At 30.7% G+C, this 16,372-nt stretch overlaps 2 protein-coding genes across 2 annotated transcripts; one reads left to right on the top strand and one right to left on the bottom strand.

The window, feature by feature from the left end:
- Positions 1-152: 152 nt before the first annotated feature.
- LOC146528446 (tetraspanin-33-like) lies at positions 153-10,241 on the top strand. Its single transcript, XM_085203232.1, has 7 exons — positions 153-393; positions 1,648-1,722; positions 3,255-3,383; positions 3,664-3,837; positions 4,437-4,616; positions 5,145-5,320; positions 6,247-10,241. Exons 1-7 carry the CDS (start codon positions 292-294, stop codon positions 6,257-6,259), a joined length of 849 nt encoding a protein of 282 aa, XP_085059358.1. The 5' UTR covers positions 153-291; the 3' UTR covers positions 6,260-10,241.
- Positions 9,926-16,221, bottom strand: LOC146528445 (uncharacterized). Its single transcript, XM_085202823.1, has 6 exons — positions 16,086-16,221; positions 15,098-15,469; positions 14,294-14,391; positions 13,593-13,804; positions 12,434-12,653; positions 9,926-11,939 (listed from the first exon to the last, which is right to left on the bottom strand). Exons 1-6 carry the CDS (start codon positions 16,219-16,221, stop codon positions 11,739-11,741), a joined length of 1,239 nt encoding a protein of 412 aa, XP_085058949.1. The 3' UTR covers positions 9,926-11,738.
- Positions 16,222-16,372: the final 151 nt, after the last annotated feature.

The following is a 16,372-nucleotide window of genomic DNA, read 5'->3' as shown; positions in this document are numbered from 1 at the left end:
CCTTTTTATTAGCAAGTGAAAATTGTTAAAATAATAATTGATACACTTTAATTTGGTATAAATAATAAAAAAAACATGTACTCTATGATTTGAAATTAAAAAAGTTTAAGCTCCGTCCCACTCTTTGAATTGAACGTTAGTCTATGCTCAGAGTTGACGGGAGACAGACGGATACATGTATATTGAATTACTCATCGCTAGCTAAAACAGCGTTATTCTTTTATAAAACCATTAAAATCTAATCGTTTTATTATTGAATATATTTTTAATTTTCATAACGGATTTTGAACAATGGAGCCGTATCCTAAAATGCATCGGCGGAGAGGACCCAACTTTACATACGTTAGTGGCTGCGTGAAATATATGATTTTTGTTTTGAATTTTATTTTTTGGGTGAGTATTACTTTTATTCTAAATTTATATGTGAAAAAAGAAATTGTTTCATTGTTATAGTTTTTCGTGTTAGCCTATTGTGAGAATGTTTCAATTTTCACTTTGTTGTGTGTGAATCATGGCATTGTTTGAGCGATGGATGTTAGATTACGCATATGAATGTGTATATATATAAAAGTATTGTCTGGCTAGTCGTTTCCGTTGGCAAAATTACTAAACTACCTTTTTCAATTCTAAATTATTTTTATGGCAAATGATTTAAAAGTCAAACCTGTTATTTTTATAATATATACTATAGAAATATTTTATTGAGATACGACTACTTGTCACAGAAAAAAACAAGCAATATACATATAAAAAGAAAAAATAAAGTGAGTTATTGGAAGTGTGAATCATTTATTTTAGTTGAGCTCAGGTTTATATTTCTTTGTCTTAAATATGAATTTATTAAATGTGGAGAATATTTCTTGAGAATTGTTTTGCAACTCAAAAATCTCTTTTTACTCTTTTTACTTATTCGTCATTTATTTAAAATTACATATTAAGTTGCTATTTTTGTATATTCAAACTGAGTTATGACAACTGTGACAAAATATAGCATTTGAATAATATACAATGTATAGTAGTGGGTGTATTCAATCCCCAATTGTTGAAATTAATTTTCATCTCCCTGCTTTAGTTAGTCAAATTGTGGCTTTTACTTCCACAACTCACCATGTAAAATGTCAAATTTGGGTAGAAGGTGGAGAATGGAGTGTCTTGACAATGGGTGCTGGTAGGCCGAGGCCTACCCAGTAAAGATCAAAAATAAAAAATAAGCTGTACCAACACAAAGATGTATGCATCATCACATCAATCTATTTTTAGTACCTGAAATGACTCGTACAATCACAATTTAACATCAAAATAAACAAAACTTAATTTACTGTAATAATCGGAAATATTCTCACTTTTATAAGATTCTGATTTTATGTTTAAACTTTTATTTATATATTTAATTTAAATAACAATATAAATATAAAATAGGAATCAAAACTTGTACCTTAATTTATAGTTTGATTAAATATTAATTAAAAGTAGTTACAAAGTTTTGCAGCTCAACATGGAATGTTTAAAAATAAGACAGGCATGGGTTTATTCCTACTCAAACAAACAAGAATCTGAGTAACAATAAATAATTAATCCTTACATTTAAATAAAATGTATGAATTTAAAAATATATATGTAATCTAACTTTTAATTTATGTGTTTCAGTTGCTAGGAGGCTTGTTGATAGGTGTCGGACTCTATGCATTTATTGACAAATGGCAAGCTACAGGATTAATTAAGGTAATCTACAAAAACTTAAAATAACTTATTTATTATGCCAGGAATATTTACTGTTTAAATATGTATGAATTTAATAATAAAGCTTCTTGAAGTTGCTTATAATTTAAAAAATATTATTTTTTCGTTTTCATATAGAAGTGTGTTGATTTATTTCATATTTTTTCACACTATCACACTGATAGTACAAAGTGTGATGTTTAGTCCCGCTCCTTAATGTGCAATGTCTTAGAGAGAAAAAATATGTTGTTTAATTTCATTATCTTCTATATATATTCGCTAATAATATATTTTAAATACACTTTTTTTTTTTCTTTATAAGTCTTATTTTATTCAAAGTAAGCAGAAACAACCCCATTACAATCTCATCACTATATCGTTAACATTTTAAAAACAATGCACATTGTTAATATTTATTATGGACATTTTGTTTCATGCTCTAATAAGATTGTGGGAACATGTTTATTATAACATTTAACAATATTAGCCTAAGTAGGTATAAAAACATCTCATATATTTAGCTGGAAAATACTAGGGTGATATCCAAGAAGCTTGGCTCCTGCTACAAAATTTTTGACATGTATTCAAAAAATAAATTACTTTCCTTAATGTAGAATAACAATTTAATTATATTAGGTTTTACACAGAGAGCAGTGTACCCTGCTATATGCGGGTTTTTTATAAGCTAAAATTCTTTGCTACATAAACAAGGGAAATACGATGATATAATAAGTGATAACATAACCATATTTAAAATTAATATTTCCCACATAAAGATAACAGCAATCATTTAAATTTGCTTTTTAGCAGTAACACCGTAATAAACTGTATTTGACCTTTTTGTATAACACACAATGTGCTTGCTGATAATAAATGGTAAAATTTTATTAAGGGTATAAAAATCATTTTAGGTTTTCCTTGTTTATCAATAAAAGCTAGTACATATAACTATTTATAACTATTAATATAACTATTTTAAAATAAAATTAAACTCTTTCATTAAGAAATAATGAGGACAATAATAATATCATGAGGATATATTCTTTTTTTCTCAAGTTTAATTTGCTTTCGTATTGTGATACAAATCACACAAAGTGATATGGATATTTTGTACTATTTTTTTAAAAAATTAGCCAAGTAAGAAAGGACAACCTGGCAAATAACTAAAATTGAACTTTTCATTGTTTTTCTCATTCAACATGCATTAAATAAAAATTGTTCACTATCCCGAGTGGAGATTGAACTCACTCCGCCTGCGCGTCTGGCCACAATACTTTTAATTAAACTTAGAATTATCCTTCGCCCTGTTGTCAAATAAAATAACTAAAAGATGTGTATGACACATCCTAAGGACCTGAGATAACTCAGACTTTGCTGTTGTATATATAAATAGACTATTCAACACAAAAGACAACATAAAAAAAAAACCAAAAAAAATAGTTTCTGAGATAAGAGTTTTTTACTAAACAAATTCTTTACCTTTATAATATTAGTCTTTACTAATAATATAACATAGACTTTTTCTGTGTTTTTAGCTGGAAACAGTATATGATCTCATGTTGAACATAAGTTTACTCATCGCGTTGCTCGGTGGTGTGGTGTTCGTTGTCAGTTTCGCGGGATGCATAGGGGCGTTGCGAGAAAATACGTGTTTACTTAAATTTGTAAGTATTTTTGTGTAAGTTATTTGTTGTTAGGTTATAGATTATAAAGCAGTAATTGTTGATTTTATTAATTGTTTATTTAAGAATTGGTCATTTTATGATAAGCTAAAATTGTTTTATTTTTTATTAGATATTTTTTGTCTACTATATACCAATATAAAATTACCTAAAATAAGAAAAATCCTAGCATCGAATTTGCGCAGCCATCCATAGCTAACTTCATGGCGGCCAAGACACATCGACCGTACTATACTTAACAATATTTTTTCTCGTCTTTCAGTATTCCCTCTGCCTTCTGATACTATTTCTAGTTGAAATGGGTGGAGCAGTATGCGGTTTTGTCTTTCCAAGGTCTTTACATGGTTTCGTGGAGCAAAGTTTTACGGAAAGAGTAGTTCACGCCTACAGAGATGATCCAGATTTGCAGAATTTCATTGACTACGCCCAAAGTGATGTAAGCTTTGTTTTGAAATATGAATGAATAGTTAGGAGTGGAATGTTTTCAATATAGTTTGCTTCTGAAAAATATCGGATATTTGCTTTTGATAAGACGAAAACGACGGACTTTGCAAGATTTAAAAAGAAGGAAAAATACTAATTAAACAAAAAAAATATTATATTAAACTAGTTATAAATAATATAAATAATAATATTATTTATAAAATAAATAAACTAATAATAGGCTTTTTTGAGCATATTCCTTTGAATGATTCTGATGACTTCCATTGAGCGTTTCAATTGAAGAATATATAAATAAATGGCTTCGTAATATCATTAGATTATTATGATTATATTATCTCTTAAATGCAAATGAATGTAGGTAAAAATATATTAACCAATTTTTTTAGAGCTATATTATGTTGCATCTGATGATAAACATGATAGTTGAACTCAATGCTGCATTTTGTCACATACTAGAGCTGCGACAAATTGCGGATTTGAGTTCTTATTTACTTAACTCTTTACACAAGGTTCTCTCTCCTTATCCTATACCTGATATACATGAAAATTAAAATATATGATAAAAATAACATGTTAATTTATTTATTTTAGTTCCATTGCTGCGGTCTAACATCAGACGGATACATGGACTGGTCAAAAAATGAATATTTCAACTGCACTTCGCCCTCTGTGGAAAAGTGCGGTGTTCCATTCTCCTGCTGCATTAACGCAACGGATATAAGCTCCGGTTTGGTTAATATAATGTGCGGTTACGGTGTTCAGAATTTTCCTGTAAGTATTTGTTTATATTGACATTTTAAATTATTTGCTTCTTCACCGTTCCGGCAAAACTGACACGTCCTCGTGCCTAGCGTTACGCATGCATTATTTTTCGGTCGTTCTTTTGTGTACCATGCGTTTGATTTTTTTAGGTTATTTCTTTTATTTAGAGTATTTTCTTGTGCTATGGCACAATCATATATACCTACTTGTAAACGACAATACATTTTCAAAATAATTATGAAAAATATCATTTAAAAAAAAAAAAATTAATAAAAACATTTTAAAAAGTATAAATAAATTAGAAACCCAATCCAGCTATTATTAGTGGTGTCTCACTCTGTTCCAAGCGTGTTCTGGTGAACATGCTTGGAACAGAGTGAGACACAACTACTGGGTTCCCTCTGCTTACCAAAGTCATATTAACTTTTATAATTGCAACACGGTGATGACAAAAAAACTGTTTTTTCCTTCCTTTCCTTTAAATCAAATATATTTGTTTAACAAAACTATAAAATCTTTTAATTTCATGTTTTGCAGGTAGCAGAAGCGAGTAAGCGAGTTTGGACAAGCGGATGCATAGAAATAGTGAGGTCGTGGGCGGAAAGGAACCTGTATACCATAGCGTCAGTGGCTCTGGGAGTGGCCCTCTCACAGTTGTTTGTTATATACTTGGCAAAGACTTTGGAGGGACAGATTGAGTTGCAGAAGGCCAGGTGATTATTATTCTTTTTGTTTTTATTTAGTAAAATAGGGGAATTTAGTGTAATATTCCTCCGTTCCCCACTTACCGCCCAGTTCTTGCTTCTTGTTGAGTGGCGGAGCACAACGCCGCGCTTTGCTTTGTTCCGCCACTCAACACGCAGAATTTGGTGAGAAGTGGACAAGGAAGTGTTAATACTAGTTTCCCAGATTCTTCACTCTGCCTACCCTGCTGCATGTGCAAGTACAGCAAGAAGCCGAAAATAAAATATTACAACATACTTTATAAAGTCACGCCATCTATTAATACAATAAAGAAATATATTCAAAACACCTACTTACTTATACTAGCGCCATCTTTTATATATTAGAAAAACTATTTCAATAACAACCGCCGCCCTGGTGCATTTAAAAGTTATTATCTGCTTCACCACATTTTCATTGATTAGAATTTCACTCTGTTTCCCGTACAACACGGTAACTAAAAAGAATCTAGTGTCCAGACACTTATATAGGCCCTTTTCAGATTATCACTGCCTGTCCTACTTAGCGAGATACGGCGTGAACTTGTATAGTTGAACCCGCAGTCATAAAATGGTCAAGCACGTTTGAGACACAGGTCCAATACGTAGAGGCCTCTTAAAGAATGTATTTTTTTTAATGTGGCCTGTAATCCAGGATCCATCTCTGAGTAACCACAGTCCATTGCCCAGAGATTTGCACCAGGTAATAGGCGGGAACTATCGAAAATAGGGTGGATTAGGAACTAGCCTATTGAAGGAGACTAACGGACGTCCGCCGTTTCAACGTCTCTTAGAAAATATATACTTTTAGTATATAAAAGTAATAAATTTTATATTTTTAAATATAAATTGTTATAATTGTTTGTTATTTGTTATTATTATTATATTTATTTACCATTTATAATTTAATATTACAGATGGCAAACATGAAACAGGGGTTCAGCGGGCGCCTACAGAGACGAGTGTAGGCGCGCGCTGCTGTAGCCCGGATTAGAACCGGCTACTCACGCGGTACCAACTTTACACATGTAAACGTTATGGTGACTCAGTGACACAGTGATAGTATTTTGTGTGGGATCTCTCCCACATATAGAGAGTTAAGATCTGTGCTATCAAATACCAATGATATTGACTTAGTGACTTAGTGATTTAATTTGTGCCATGATGATGTGTTAGGTTCGAGATGGGAGGATTATTTTTTATTTTTTAATACAACAATAAGTAGAAATAGAGCTAGAAAAAATTCCACTCATGAGTTGAATTTTTTCTAGCTCAAGTATACAATGTGTGCTAATTTTAGTATATATAAAAATTATATTGCTTTCTAACAATTGTCAAAATAATTAACTAAAATGGAACACCCTTTATATAAAATAAAATATGCATAAAAGCAGTTTTAAGGAACATAAATATATAGAGGACTTGATTTTTTAAAATTATGTTAATAAGCAAAAATGTTCATTAAAAAAATTGGTCCTTATATAATTATACAATCTCTTTTTATTTGTCATAATGACATTGATTTTATAGTATTTAATCAAAATTAAATTATTATAAGAAAAAAATAATATAATTCTTTTTATTAAACTTTTTACTCCTTCGCAAATTCAAACTATTATTTTTTTTCTTATTTTAATAAATAAAGCTGCTCGGTCATATACAGGTGCGTTTATTAAATAATTTTTAATTAATTTGAGTATTATCTGTGTTTCTATTAAAAATTAATCTAAAGTATTTAATGCTATGGTTGTAGTTGTGGGTTCAATAATTCATTCTCCTGAGTACTTGGTGGAAAGAATTATTTTTATATAGGTACTCTAATTACACATACCGCAGTGGTAAGTTCCGTTACTTAACAGGCAATGTCTCAAATTTTAATGGAAAATGGGGAATGAAGTGTCTCAATACTAGGTTCCCCTGATATACATTGCATAAAGCTAATGTGAGGCAGTGTAAACAATTGTAAATGAGGTAGATTTGGGTTCCATTCCCACTTTTCAATAGAAATACAGATAATATTACATTCCTGTAATTATCATATTATTATAATTTATAATATAGTTATTTTGCCAAATGTATATAAATGGCTCAACTAAGTTATAGTTATAGTTAGTTATATTTTGCAGTAGTGCTATGAGGCTGTCAGCACAAGTGGTCAAACCTAGAAATATAAAGAAATTTTATTATATTTTTAAAAGATCTAATATAATTTTAGACAATACACAAGATGTAGATTTTTCTTTTTTATAAAATATATGAAATTGTGTATAAATATCTACATTTCAATCTTTAAATCTTAGGAAAATAAAACTTAAAATTTCTAGATTTTATTGTATATTTATGCATTTCGACTAAAACCATTAATATGGTGGGAACATTTTAACCAAGCAAAGGTTTGCCTTTGCTTGGTTAATAATAAAAACAAATTTCAAATTATACCATGTTAGTAGATGACAGCCTCAAATGTCTATTTCAAGACTGAAATATTCCTTATTTATATACATTATGAAAATTATATTTTAATAATACTATTTTGTTTGTTTAAGTAATGAATTGAGATATAAAGACACATTTATTATGTATTTAATCTGAGTTAGAAACATAATTTATATACAAAAAAATGGACGTAATTTTGTTGGACAGAATTCTTTTTCAATTTGGAACTTTGAAATAAAAAAACGGAAACATTTTAGGATCACTTTCTTGTCTGTCTGTCAGTCTCGACTTGCACTCGATTGGTTTTTTTATTAAGTAAACATAGACAGCATTTTGTTTTTATAAACTTCCATTTTCTTATAGCTAATAGTCTCAATATTATTGGTTTCTCAAAATGTCATATTGGTACTCTTATATTAAAATGATATTATTCAAGGTTATTATAATATATTATAACAATATTTCATAGTTTTTAGCATTAATGAATTCCAAATAGTCATAATATAAGAATAAGTTCTTATAATTATAACAATTGTTATACAAGCTCCTTTACAATATTTATTACAGAGGGGCTTGTATAAAAATTATTTATTTTATTTTCGAAATATTTCCAAAATTAGTTGTTTCTTACGTAACTTAAAACTAATTCAAAATATTTTATTCAACTTAGATTTTTAAATATTTGTTGTTGGCACGGCGTTTAGTTTCGCCATTCAACATGTAACGTCTCGAAAAACATATAATAAATTTTGAAAATATTTCAAATTTTGAAAACTTTTTTTCATAAATTAATAATTCCATGTTTAACCACTGCCATGTATCTTAGCAGCTATTTTAAATATTAATATTGTACATAATAATTTAGTAGTTATATTAATAATTATATTACTAAAATTATTCTTCCAAGACTCTAATAAATAAATCTATGCATAATTGTAAATTAACTTGTTAACAAAGATATAACAATAATTATATGTTGTGAGTGCAATCCCCATTCAAGGGAAACAATTATTTTCGTTTCACCGCTATAGTGCGAAAGTGCGTGGTTTAGTTCCGCGATTCAAACGTCTGATTTGGAAGCTGAGTATATATTTGCTTTGCTATGTTTCATGTGGGGTATAGTGCAAAACTGACAAATAAATTTCTTTTTTCTAATTTGTATATTTTTTTTTATTATTCTAGTTGATTATGGTGCATTTTAAGCATTTATTATAAAGTTAGTTTTCGATTTCAAATACATTTTAATAATACGTGAGTGATAACAGAAAAGTCAATGCTTTTACATACATAATACAAAATTAATCAATTTTTATATATTTTAAATAAGTGTCTATGTATTTACATAATCTTTTCTTAGTGTAATTAAAAAAAAATGTAACTTTTTTTTTAACCTACATCACTTTTTTCAGGAGACAAGGATTTCGTTGTAAAATATAACAATGTGATACATTCCTTATGAATGAATTTATATTTAAAAATTAACATTCCTGGCTATTTTTCTTAATATACATACTTTTAATAGTCTAAGAGCCAGCATTTTTTTTTTGTTTATGTTATACAAACATAAATGTTTCCACATTGAATTGTGATTTAGACAATTTGGTAAAAATATTCGATTTTTTTTACATTTACTTTATTATGAATACCAAATAATCTTAGTGTAAACATTTTAATTGTAATGTTTTTAGAATTAATGCTTGCTTATATATTATAATATTGATATTTACTAATATATAATGATTTTATTTTGTCCAAGAAAAGAAGTATTTCTTTTGCTCATATGTTGTTTAATCATCAATGTTTTTACTGTAACAAACATACATTCAGTTGTTACATTATGATTTTTTTATTATTTCATTTCCTCCATAAAGCATTTTCCTCGAAAAAAGGATTCTGTTTAATCGAAAAGTAATTTTTCGTTATATGTTAATAAAAAAATACTTTTCTATTTTTGCGATGTCTGTGGGGTCAAACCTCAGTCAAAGCAATGATTTCCAATAGACATAACAGTACCTTTAAATGGATGCAATATACAAATAATATTTTTTAATCTATCCAGTTCTTAGTACATATATCTAAGGCATGATTTCTATTAACAATTATAGAAATTAACTTTAATTAATATTCTGTAAATACATTTAGCCGATAGGTTTAAGTAATATATGTATGTCGTTGTCTTAAATTGTCTATTGCATTTACTAATCAATTTACATTCTGTGGCAGTTTATAATGCATATTTTTACACATTATCTGTTCTTTTAAATTTATTAAATCTTCTGTTCCATAGATATTTCATACTTTTTATTGTAGTCAATAAGCCATTGTTTTTTTTTATTCGATTTTTTTTTTTCAATATTTAGTATTTTTCTTAATATGTAAATATTTGGCCCTGTTCCATGTAATATATAGATATATGTGATATTCTTTTTCATTGTATTATTACATGTCGGTAATTAGCTAATTAAAGAATTCATAAGTATTTTAGTTTTTTTAATTTATAACTATCTTTTACCTGCAGTTATGCTTTTTTGGTCAAATGGATATAACCAAGGTTGGATTTATAAATCGCTCTCAAGACTGAGATTGATCTTAAGATGCAGTTTTCATTCATAGAATATCTATATATGAATTAAAACGTCATCTTAACATTATCATTAGGCAGCATCTGAATGTAAACGGGATTTTTGCGGAGTCGATCCAAACTTGGGCAATTATTTTTTAATTTCCTACTCTGGTAGACGAAGACCAAATTCCTGAAAGTTGGGTGTAAACTGAACCGAGTGTATTAACACACGCCATTCCTGTATTTTACAAAATATGTAAAATTTATATAGTACTTAAAAAACACAACCAACGCCACAAATCACCACTAGTAAAACTATAAACATGAAAAAAAAATACACTTTTCGTCTCAAAACTCAAAAATCGCGACCGCCATGCGTATAACCAAATTCGTTTATACTTTCGAAGATCCCCCACGCCCTCGACTTGCCACCCCGTTAATTACATTACTAGAACGCACTCTACTACTTACGCTGACATACGAGTGTTATAATATAACAACATAGGTATAGTATTATATAACTATTTGGTTCCGTAGAATACTATTTTATATGTGTTGTATATCTCGAATTCGGACAAAAGATGTACATGGTATGGTCGACCAGTCGTGACTCGTGGCTGCCTTCAGGGTGAATTATAGATAAAATGGCTGCGCAGATTTAATTTGAGGTTTTTCATATTTTTGATTATTTTGTTTCAAACTCCATCACATTTAAAAAAATCACACTAAATTTGCTGACGGGTTGGAACCCTTGACTCTTCGACTAATCCATACATAATCTCTATTATTCCGATAAATTAAATGTGACTTCTTTTACAAAAGTAAGCCTTTAGTAATATTTTTATTAGGATATATTTAAATGAGTAGATATTTGATTTCAGAAAGAATCTACGAAGTAAACAAAAACTATTATAGATAGATAGGGAAGGATAAGGGAACCTTATATTAGGACACTCCGTTTCCCACGAACCGTCGAATTTTCGAGACATTATGCGTTGTAAGATAGAATTTAGCACCGTGATTTGTCTAACAGAGAAAAAAAATATAATAATTTCTCTCAAGTGTTAATCGAACTCACTACCGTCGCGATTATAATCAGAACGTCTCAACCACAGAAATTGTCATTAAAAATTTAATGAAGTCAAATTCGCGGGGATTCCGCCATTCCCCCGCGATATCCTAACGGGTATAAAGAACGACACTTTTGTTTGTAAATGTGAATTTAAGAAGTGAACGAGACGAAACGAATGAATGGCTCGCTTGAAATACCTACTTTCAAATAGTATAAAGAATTTCCTAATTAAAAATTATCCAGATGTTAAGTTTTTATTTCATTTTTGTCATTATTTTGTGTAAGTTATTTTTTTAGCTTCAGCTTCAGCCATTATGTAAAAATGTATCTACATAAGTCTACTTTTTTTTCTTATCTTTCTTCTTCCCCTTGACCTCTTCTTCTATCGGTTCAGGTTCAGGTGGTGGTGGTGGCCAGTACTTATTGAAGAAGTCATCGTCAGCAGCCAGCGTTAAAGGAAGGATGTGGGACCGAAGATTCCACGAATCACGATCCTTTTCCTCCTTCTCATCTTGTTCTTTCTCATCACGCGCTCGGAGCTGATTTAAGAAAATAATAATTTAAATAGTTGGTTATGAGCCCGGCATACAATCTAACTATAAACAAGATGATTGTGGGTTCAGTTCCCATTCTGGGAAATGCATTATTTTAATTTCTGGTAAGAAGAAAGAACGCGGCGTTAAGTTCAACCACTCAACATGATATATGGAAAGTTAAGCGGAAAGTAGAGAACGGAGTAATTAATTAAAAAGCGTTATTTATAAATATAAACAGAAGGAGGCATCGTGGCGCAGATGGACTTTCTGTATAGGTACACAACGTTTGTAGGTTCGATTCCCATACAAGATATTATTTAATTTCTTTTCTCCGCTCTCACTCAACACACAATGTTTCAAAAATATGGCTGTGCGTAGGAAACGGAATATCTTAACACTAAGTTTTCTCTGTCTACCCTACAATGTAAAAAAATGTGAAGCTAATGCTTTTGTTCTTTCTTTTTATAACGATTAATTAAAAATATATTAACACCCACCTCCATAAGAGCTAAATATTCTTCATTATCCGGTTCCTTCTTCTTTCCTTTACCAGTTGGCTTTTCCGGTTTGAGGGATTTTTCTTTCTTTGCCTTGGGCTTCAAAGGCGCCCACATACTCTTAGGTTGGCGCATTTGGAAGGGGCCATCGATTAACGTATAGTCTGGTGTAAAAGTGAATATCGATCGAACTAAATCAAATTGATAATCTGAGCTAAACCTGTAAGTAAATTAATTTGTTATTTAGAGATTTGGAGTATTTAGTATTATGTAGATTTTTATTAGAGACATAAATCCACCAGAATTCGTGAAGTTGGGATCGCAAGTGCCTTAACACTAGGCTTTCAGGTTCAGTATACAGCGTGCAGCTAAAAAATAAATTAAAAAAACGTAAAAAACTTAAAAATCAAAGACTATTTGTTTGGTATGCAAAGATGACCTAGTATTAGATTATTAAGAATAGTGATGGGTGACGAAATCCAACCTTTGTCTAGCTAGATCTGGGAAACCATAAGTTATTAGTTTGTTACCAGAACCAAGACATAGTGTGGCCATGAGTTCTTCCACTCAATACACAATGTCCTGAAAATTGGGCGTTGCGTGGGAACAGACATTTACACTAAGTCCCCTCTATCAAACGTGCTAAATACTTGATACTGCGTGAAGCTAAAAACAAACCTGTGACCCCGATGAGAATAGAACCCGCAACCACCAACCGAACCGTCTGACCGAAAAAAAACTCCAATAATCGCACTAATTGCACGTAAATTAATTATCAATCTATTAAGTGGAATTAACGTAACGCAACCGAATGCCGGCCGCGAATGGGTTCGTTACGGGGGTGAAAATAACGGAAAATTATCAAAGCCTTTTCAATCTCAATTCAGCGGGCTTAATATATTTTTTTAATTTTAGTTTTTGATAGAGAAATTACATATTTTTAAAACGTTTTACTTTATTGAGTGCATTATCTGTATCGCCAATTAAAATTAAAATTGGCATGTTTGGTGCAACAATGACGTATTTGCACTTTTTGAAATTGTGGTCGAACTGTAATAGAGTGGAACAGCACCAGTAATAAGACAAGACAAAGCGCGGCGTTAAGTTCCTCCATTCGTCCATCAGACACTATTGAACTCCGTACAAAAATAATACTTACAAATCATATATATAATGTAATATGCAGGTTAAATCCACCATTGAGCACTCATAGGCGGCGTGCTCGAAGGTGACCAACTGTTTCGATTTGGGCATAGTTTGGGAAACACTTTTTCTTACTTCTTCTTCTGATTTGTAGTAAACTTGCACTTGAGCAGGTGTCGGTAGATAGTTCTCTTCTTCAACGAATATGGCTGCTGACACCATGTTTTCCTGGTTGACGGTCGGAAAGAAGTTATTGTTTTCACACTAGGTGTCCTTAGTGTAGGGTAAGGCTAAGCTTACTTAGCTTCCTACTTCTGAAACACTTGAACACGTGTGGTGATTCAGTTGTACATGAAAATAAAGTATAATAAGTCTAGCCATAGTCATCGTCGTCTTGTTATTTCGCCCGTCCCGTTCACCCAATTCCTACTCTTATAGAGAATTTATTACTTTCTCCGGTCTAGTAAACAAAACGATGCACAGAATAGAGCACCGCCTCTCAACACGAAATATTGCGAAAAATTGGGTGAAAAGTGGGGAACAACATGTCTTAACTCCAAGTTGTCTCAGCCTACCCTATACCTAAGCGGACATGTCATTCACATGACTAGCTAATGACATCAGCTCATTTTCTTCATCATATCTAAAGTCTAGACTAGACTTGGTCTGATAAAGAAACTTAAATTAACAAAAATATATATAAGATAGGTATCCTACTTCAAAACGTTTCATCATGCGTCGCCTATCCGCCGCATCAAAGTGTTGTATTTCCTTCATCCACTCGCAAAACCACAGGATTAGTATCGCTTGAGATGCTGCAAGCGTGAAAGAAAATAACGTGAAAAAAAATACTATCCTTATATTATAAAGCTGAAGAGTTTGTTTGTTTGAACGTGCTAATCTCAAGAACTATAGACTAAAATAGAAAAATGCTTGTACCAGATTGTTCACGTAGACTAGACCACGTTACGTCATTTCGATGTCATAACATAGATCATGCTCAAATATTAGTTATTTCCATTTAACCGCGATGGCGAGACCGCAGCAAAAACTTAGTAAAATATGAAATAAAAGATCGATGTCATCTTAGACTTTTTAGATCGTGTTTAGCAGGTTTGCTATTTTTAATATAGTTTTCTTTTGATTTTATATTTGTGGGTGGGTAGATGAGTCTATATTGTGCTTGTGTGTATATTACATATATAGGTACACAAGTGCACGCATTCATGGATTGAGTGTTAGGATTTATTAAATAAAAAATCAGCTTCACGCTGTATCTCGCACACAGCAGGATAAGCAGAGGGAACTTCGTGTTAAAACACTCCGTTCCCCACTTTCCACCGAATTATTAGAATTTGACATGAATTAATATAGGGATTTTATAAAAGACAGGATTTTTTTGGATTATTACCATGTACTGAACCTACATGCCACAATTCAATTTATTATATAACAATACAATAAAGTAGATTTTTCACATTATTGTTTCGGCCATTATTTTATCAAGCAAATAATACTAACGTCTACTCAAATCATCACTTTGAGCCCTCCTCAACAGGTTGGCCAAAGTATCCAAAAACCAGAATTCAGCCAAACTTTTCTTATAATCTTTACATCCTGTGATTTCACCTAATATGTCAATATATTTCTGATGAGGAATTGATTCTATTTTTGGTATCACAGTAGGATCGATATCTGTTCTAAATTCTTCTGGTAAAACATGTATTTTGTTATATTCTTGTATTTCTCTGACGCTGTCCGGTAGGAGTTTTCTTAGCGATGGGGTTGGAAATATGTGTGGTAGCTTTTCAGTAGACTCCTCTATGGATGGAGTTCTTGTTTCTTCTCCCACGGATTCTTCTAAATGTTCTTCTTCTGGAACTATTGTTTCTTCTAGAAAAGAGAAAAATAGAATTTTACATACGTTACTATATTTTTATAATTGTAGATTATAAATATAACATGTGGAAATAGATGATGCCAAACAAAGTTTTTATAGTCTTATCGGCATTATCAGATGAATTCTACTTACTCTTTGATTTTTTTAAATAAAAAACCAAAATCTTGTAAGATTGAAAAAGTATATTCTTCAAAAATTGTATAAAGTAAGCTTAGATAATAATAAATCTTTCAATATCAATACATGGTGAAATTTAACGCCCGCCTTTTACTATGAAACATTTACATCTAAGATGAGGAAATGAAAATGTTAAAAATATTCATATTTAGGTAGATATTTGCCTAACTGGGAACTAAACCCACAAGTTACAAGAATAGTCAGCATTTTTTCAGCCTTTAACATATAGCATAACATAACATATACCATACTCCATCTTTCCACCCAATTATCGAGTCAATGCAGTATGCAGTGATTGTCAATTTGTCCTTTTTCCAGAAAGAGAAAATGAAACTCATTCATTAACCCAGTGGGATCGAACTCACAACCTTCGCTTTCCCATACAAATGCTTTACCACGGGCTTCAAAAAGAAGTCAAATTATATACTAAGCCTTTTATTTCCATTTCCTCAGATTCAGATGTAGTTCCATGAGACTCTTCCACAGATCTAACACATTCTAGACCTGAGTCATATAAAAGTTTGTCCAAAAGTATTTTGTGTTTATTCTCTATTCTTACTGAAGTCATTTTGAAACTAAGCCTTTAAGTTATTAATTAATTGTAAACTAAAATATGTTTTTGATTCAATTCTATGTACTACGAGGGAAATTAATTGACAGTTGACAAATACGATCAATTATATTTTTTTATTACATTACATTAGGCCAGTCATGACGCA

This window comes from Heliconius melpomene, chromosome 19 (assembly GCF_056956725.1).
Source record: "Heliconius melpomene rosina isolate 202511_hmr_F chromosome 19, ASM5695672v1, whole genome shotgun sequence".
Taxonomy (NCBI): domain Eukaryota; kingdom Metazoa; phylum Arthropoda; class Insecta; order Lepidoptera; family Nymphalidae; genus Heliconius; species Heliconius melpomene.
This window is presented reverse-complemented; position numbering and strand designations above follow the sequence as displayed.

Bases quoted from the DNA above. Each gene is read 5' to 3' on its own strand.
- LOC146528446 (XM_085203232.1), top strand. From the start codon at position 292: ATGGAGCCGTATCCTAAAATGCATCGGCGGAGAGGACCCAACTTTACA. The intron at 3,384-3,663 runs GTAAGTATTTTT...CTCGTCTTTCAG, and splicing joins ATACGTGTTTACTTAAATTT to TATTCCCTCTGCCTTCTGAT. The intron at 4,617-5,144 runs GTAAGTATTTGT...CATGTTTTGCAG, and splicing joins ACGGTGTTCAGAATTTTCCT to GTAGCAGAAGCGAGTAAGCG.
- LOC146528445 (XM_085202823.1), bottom strand. From the start codon at position 16,221: ATGACTTCAGTAAGAATAGAGAATAAACACAAAATACTTTTGGACAAA. The intron at 14,392-15,097 runs GTTAGTATTATT...TCACGCTTGCAG, and splicing joins AAGTGATGATTTGAGTAGAC to CATCTCAAGCGATACTAATC. The intron at 13,805-14,293 runs GTAGGATACCTA...ACCGTCAACCAG, and splicing joins GCATGATGAAACGTTTTGAA to GAAAACATGGTGTCAGCAGC.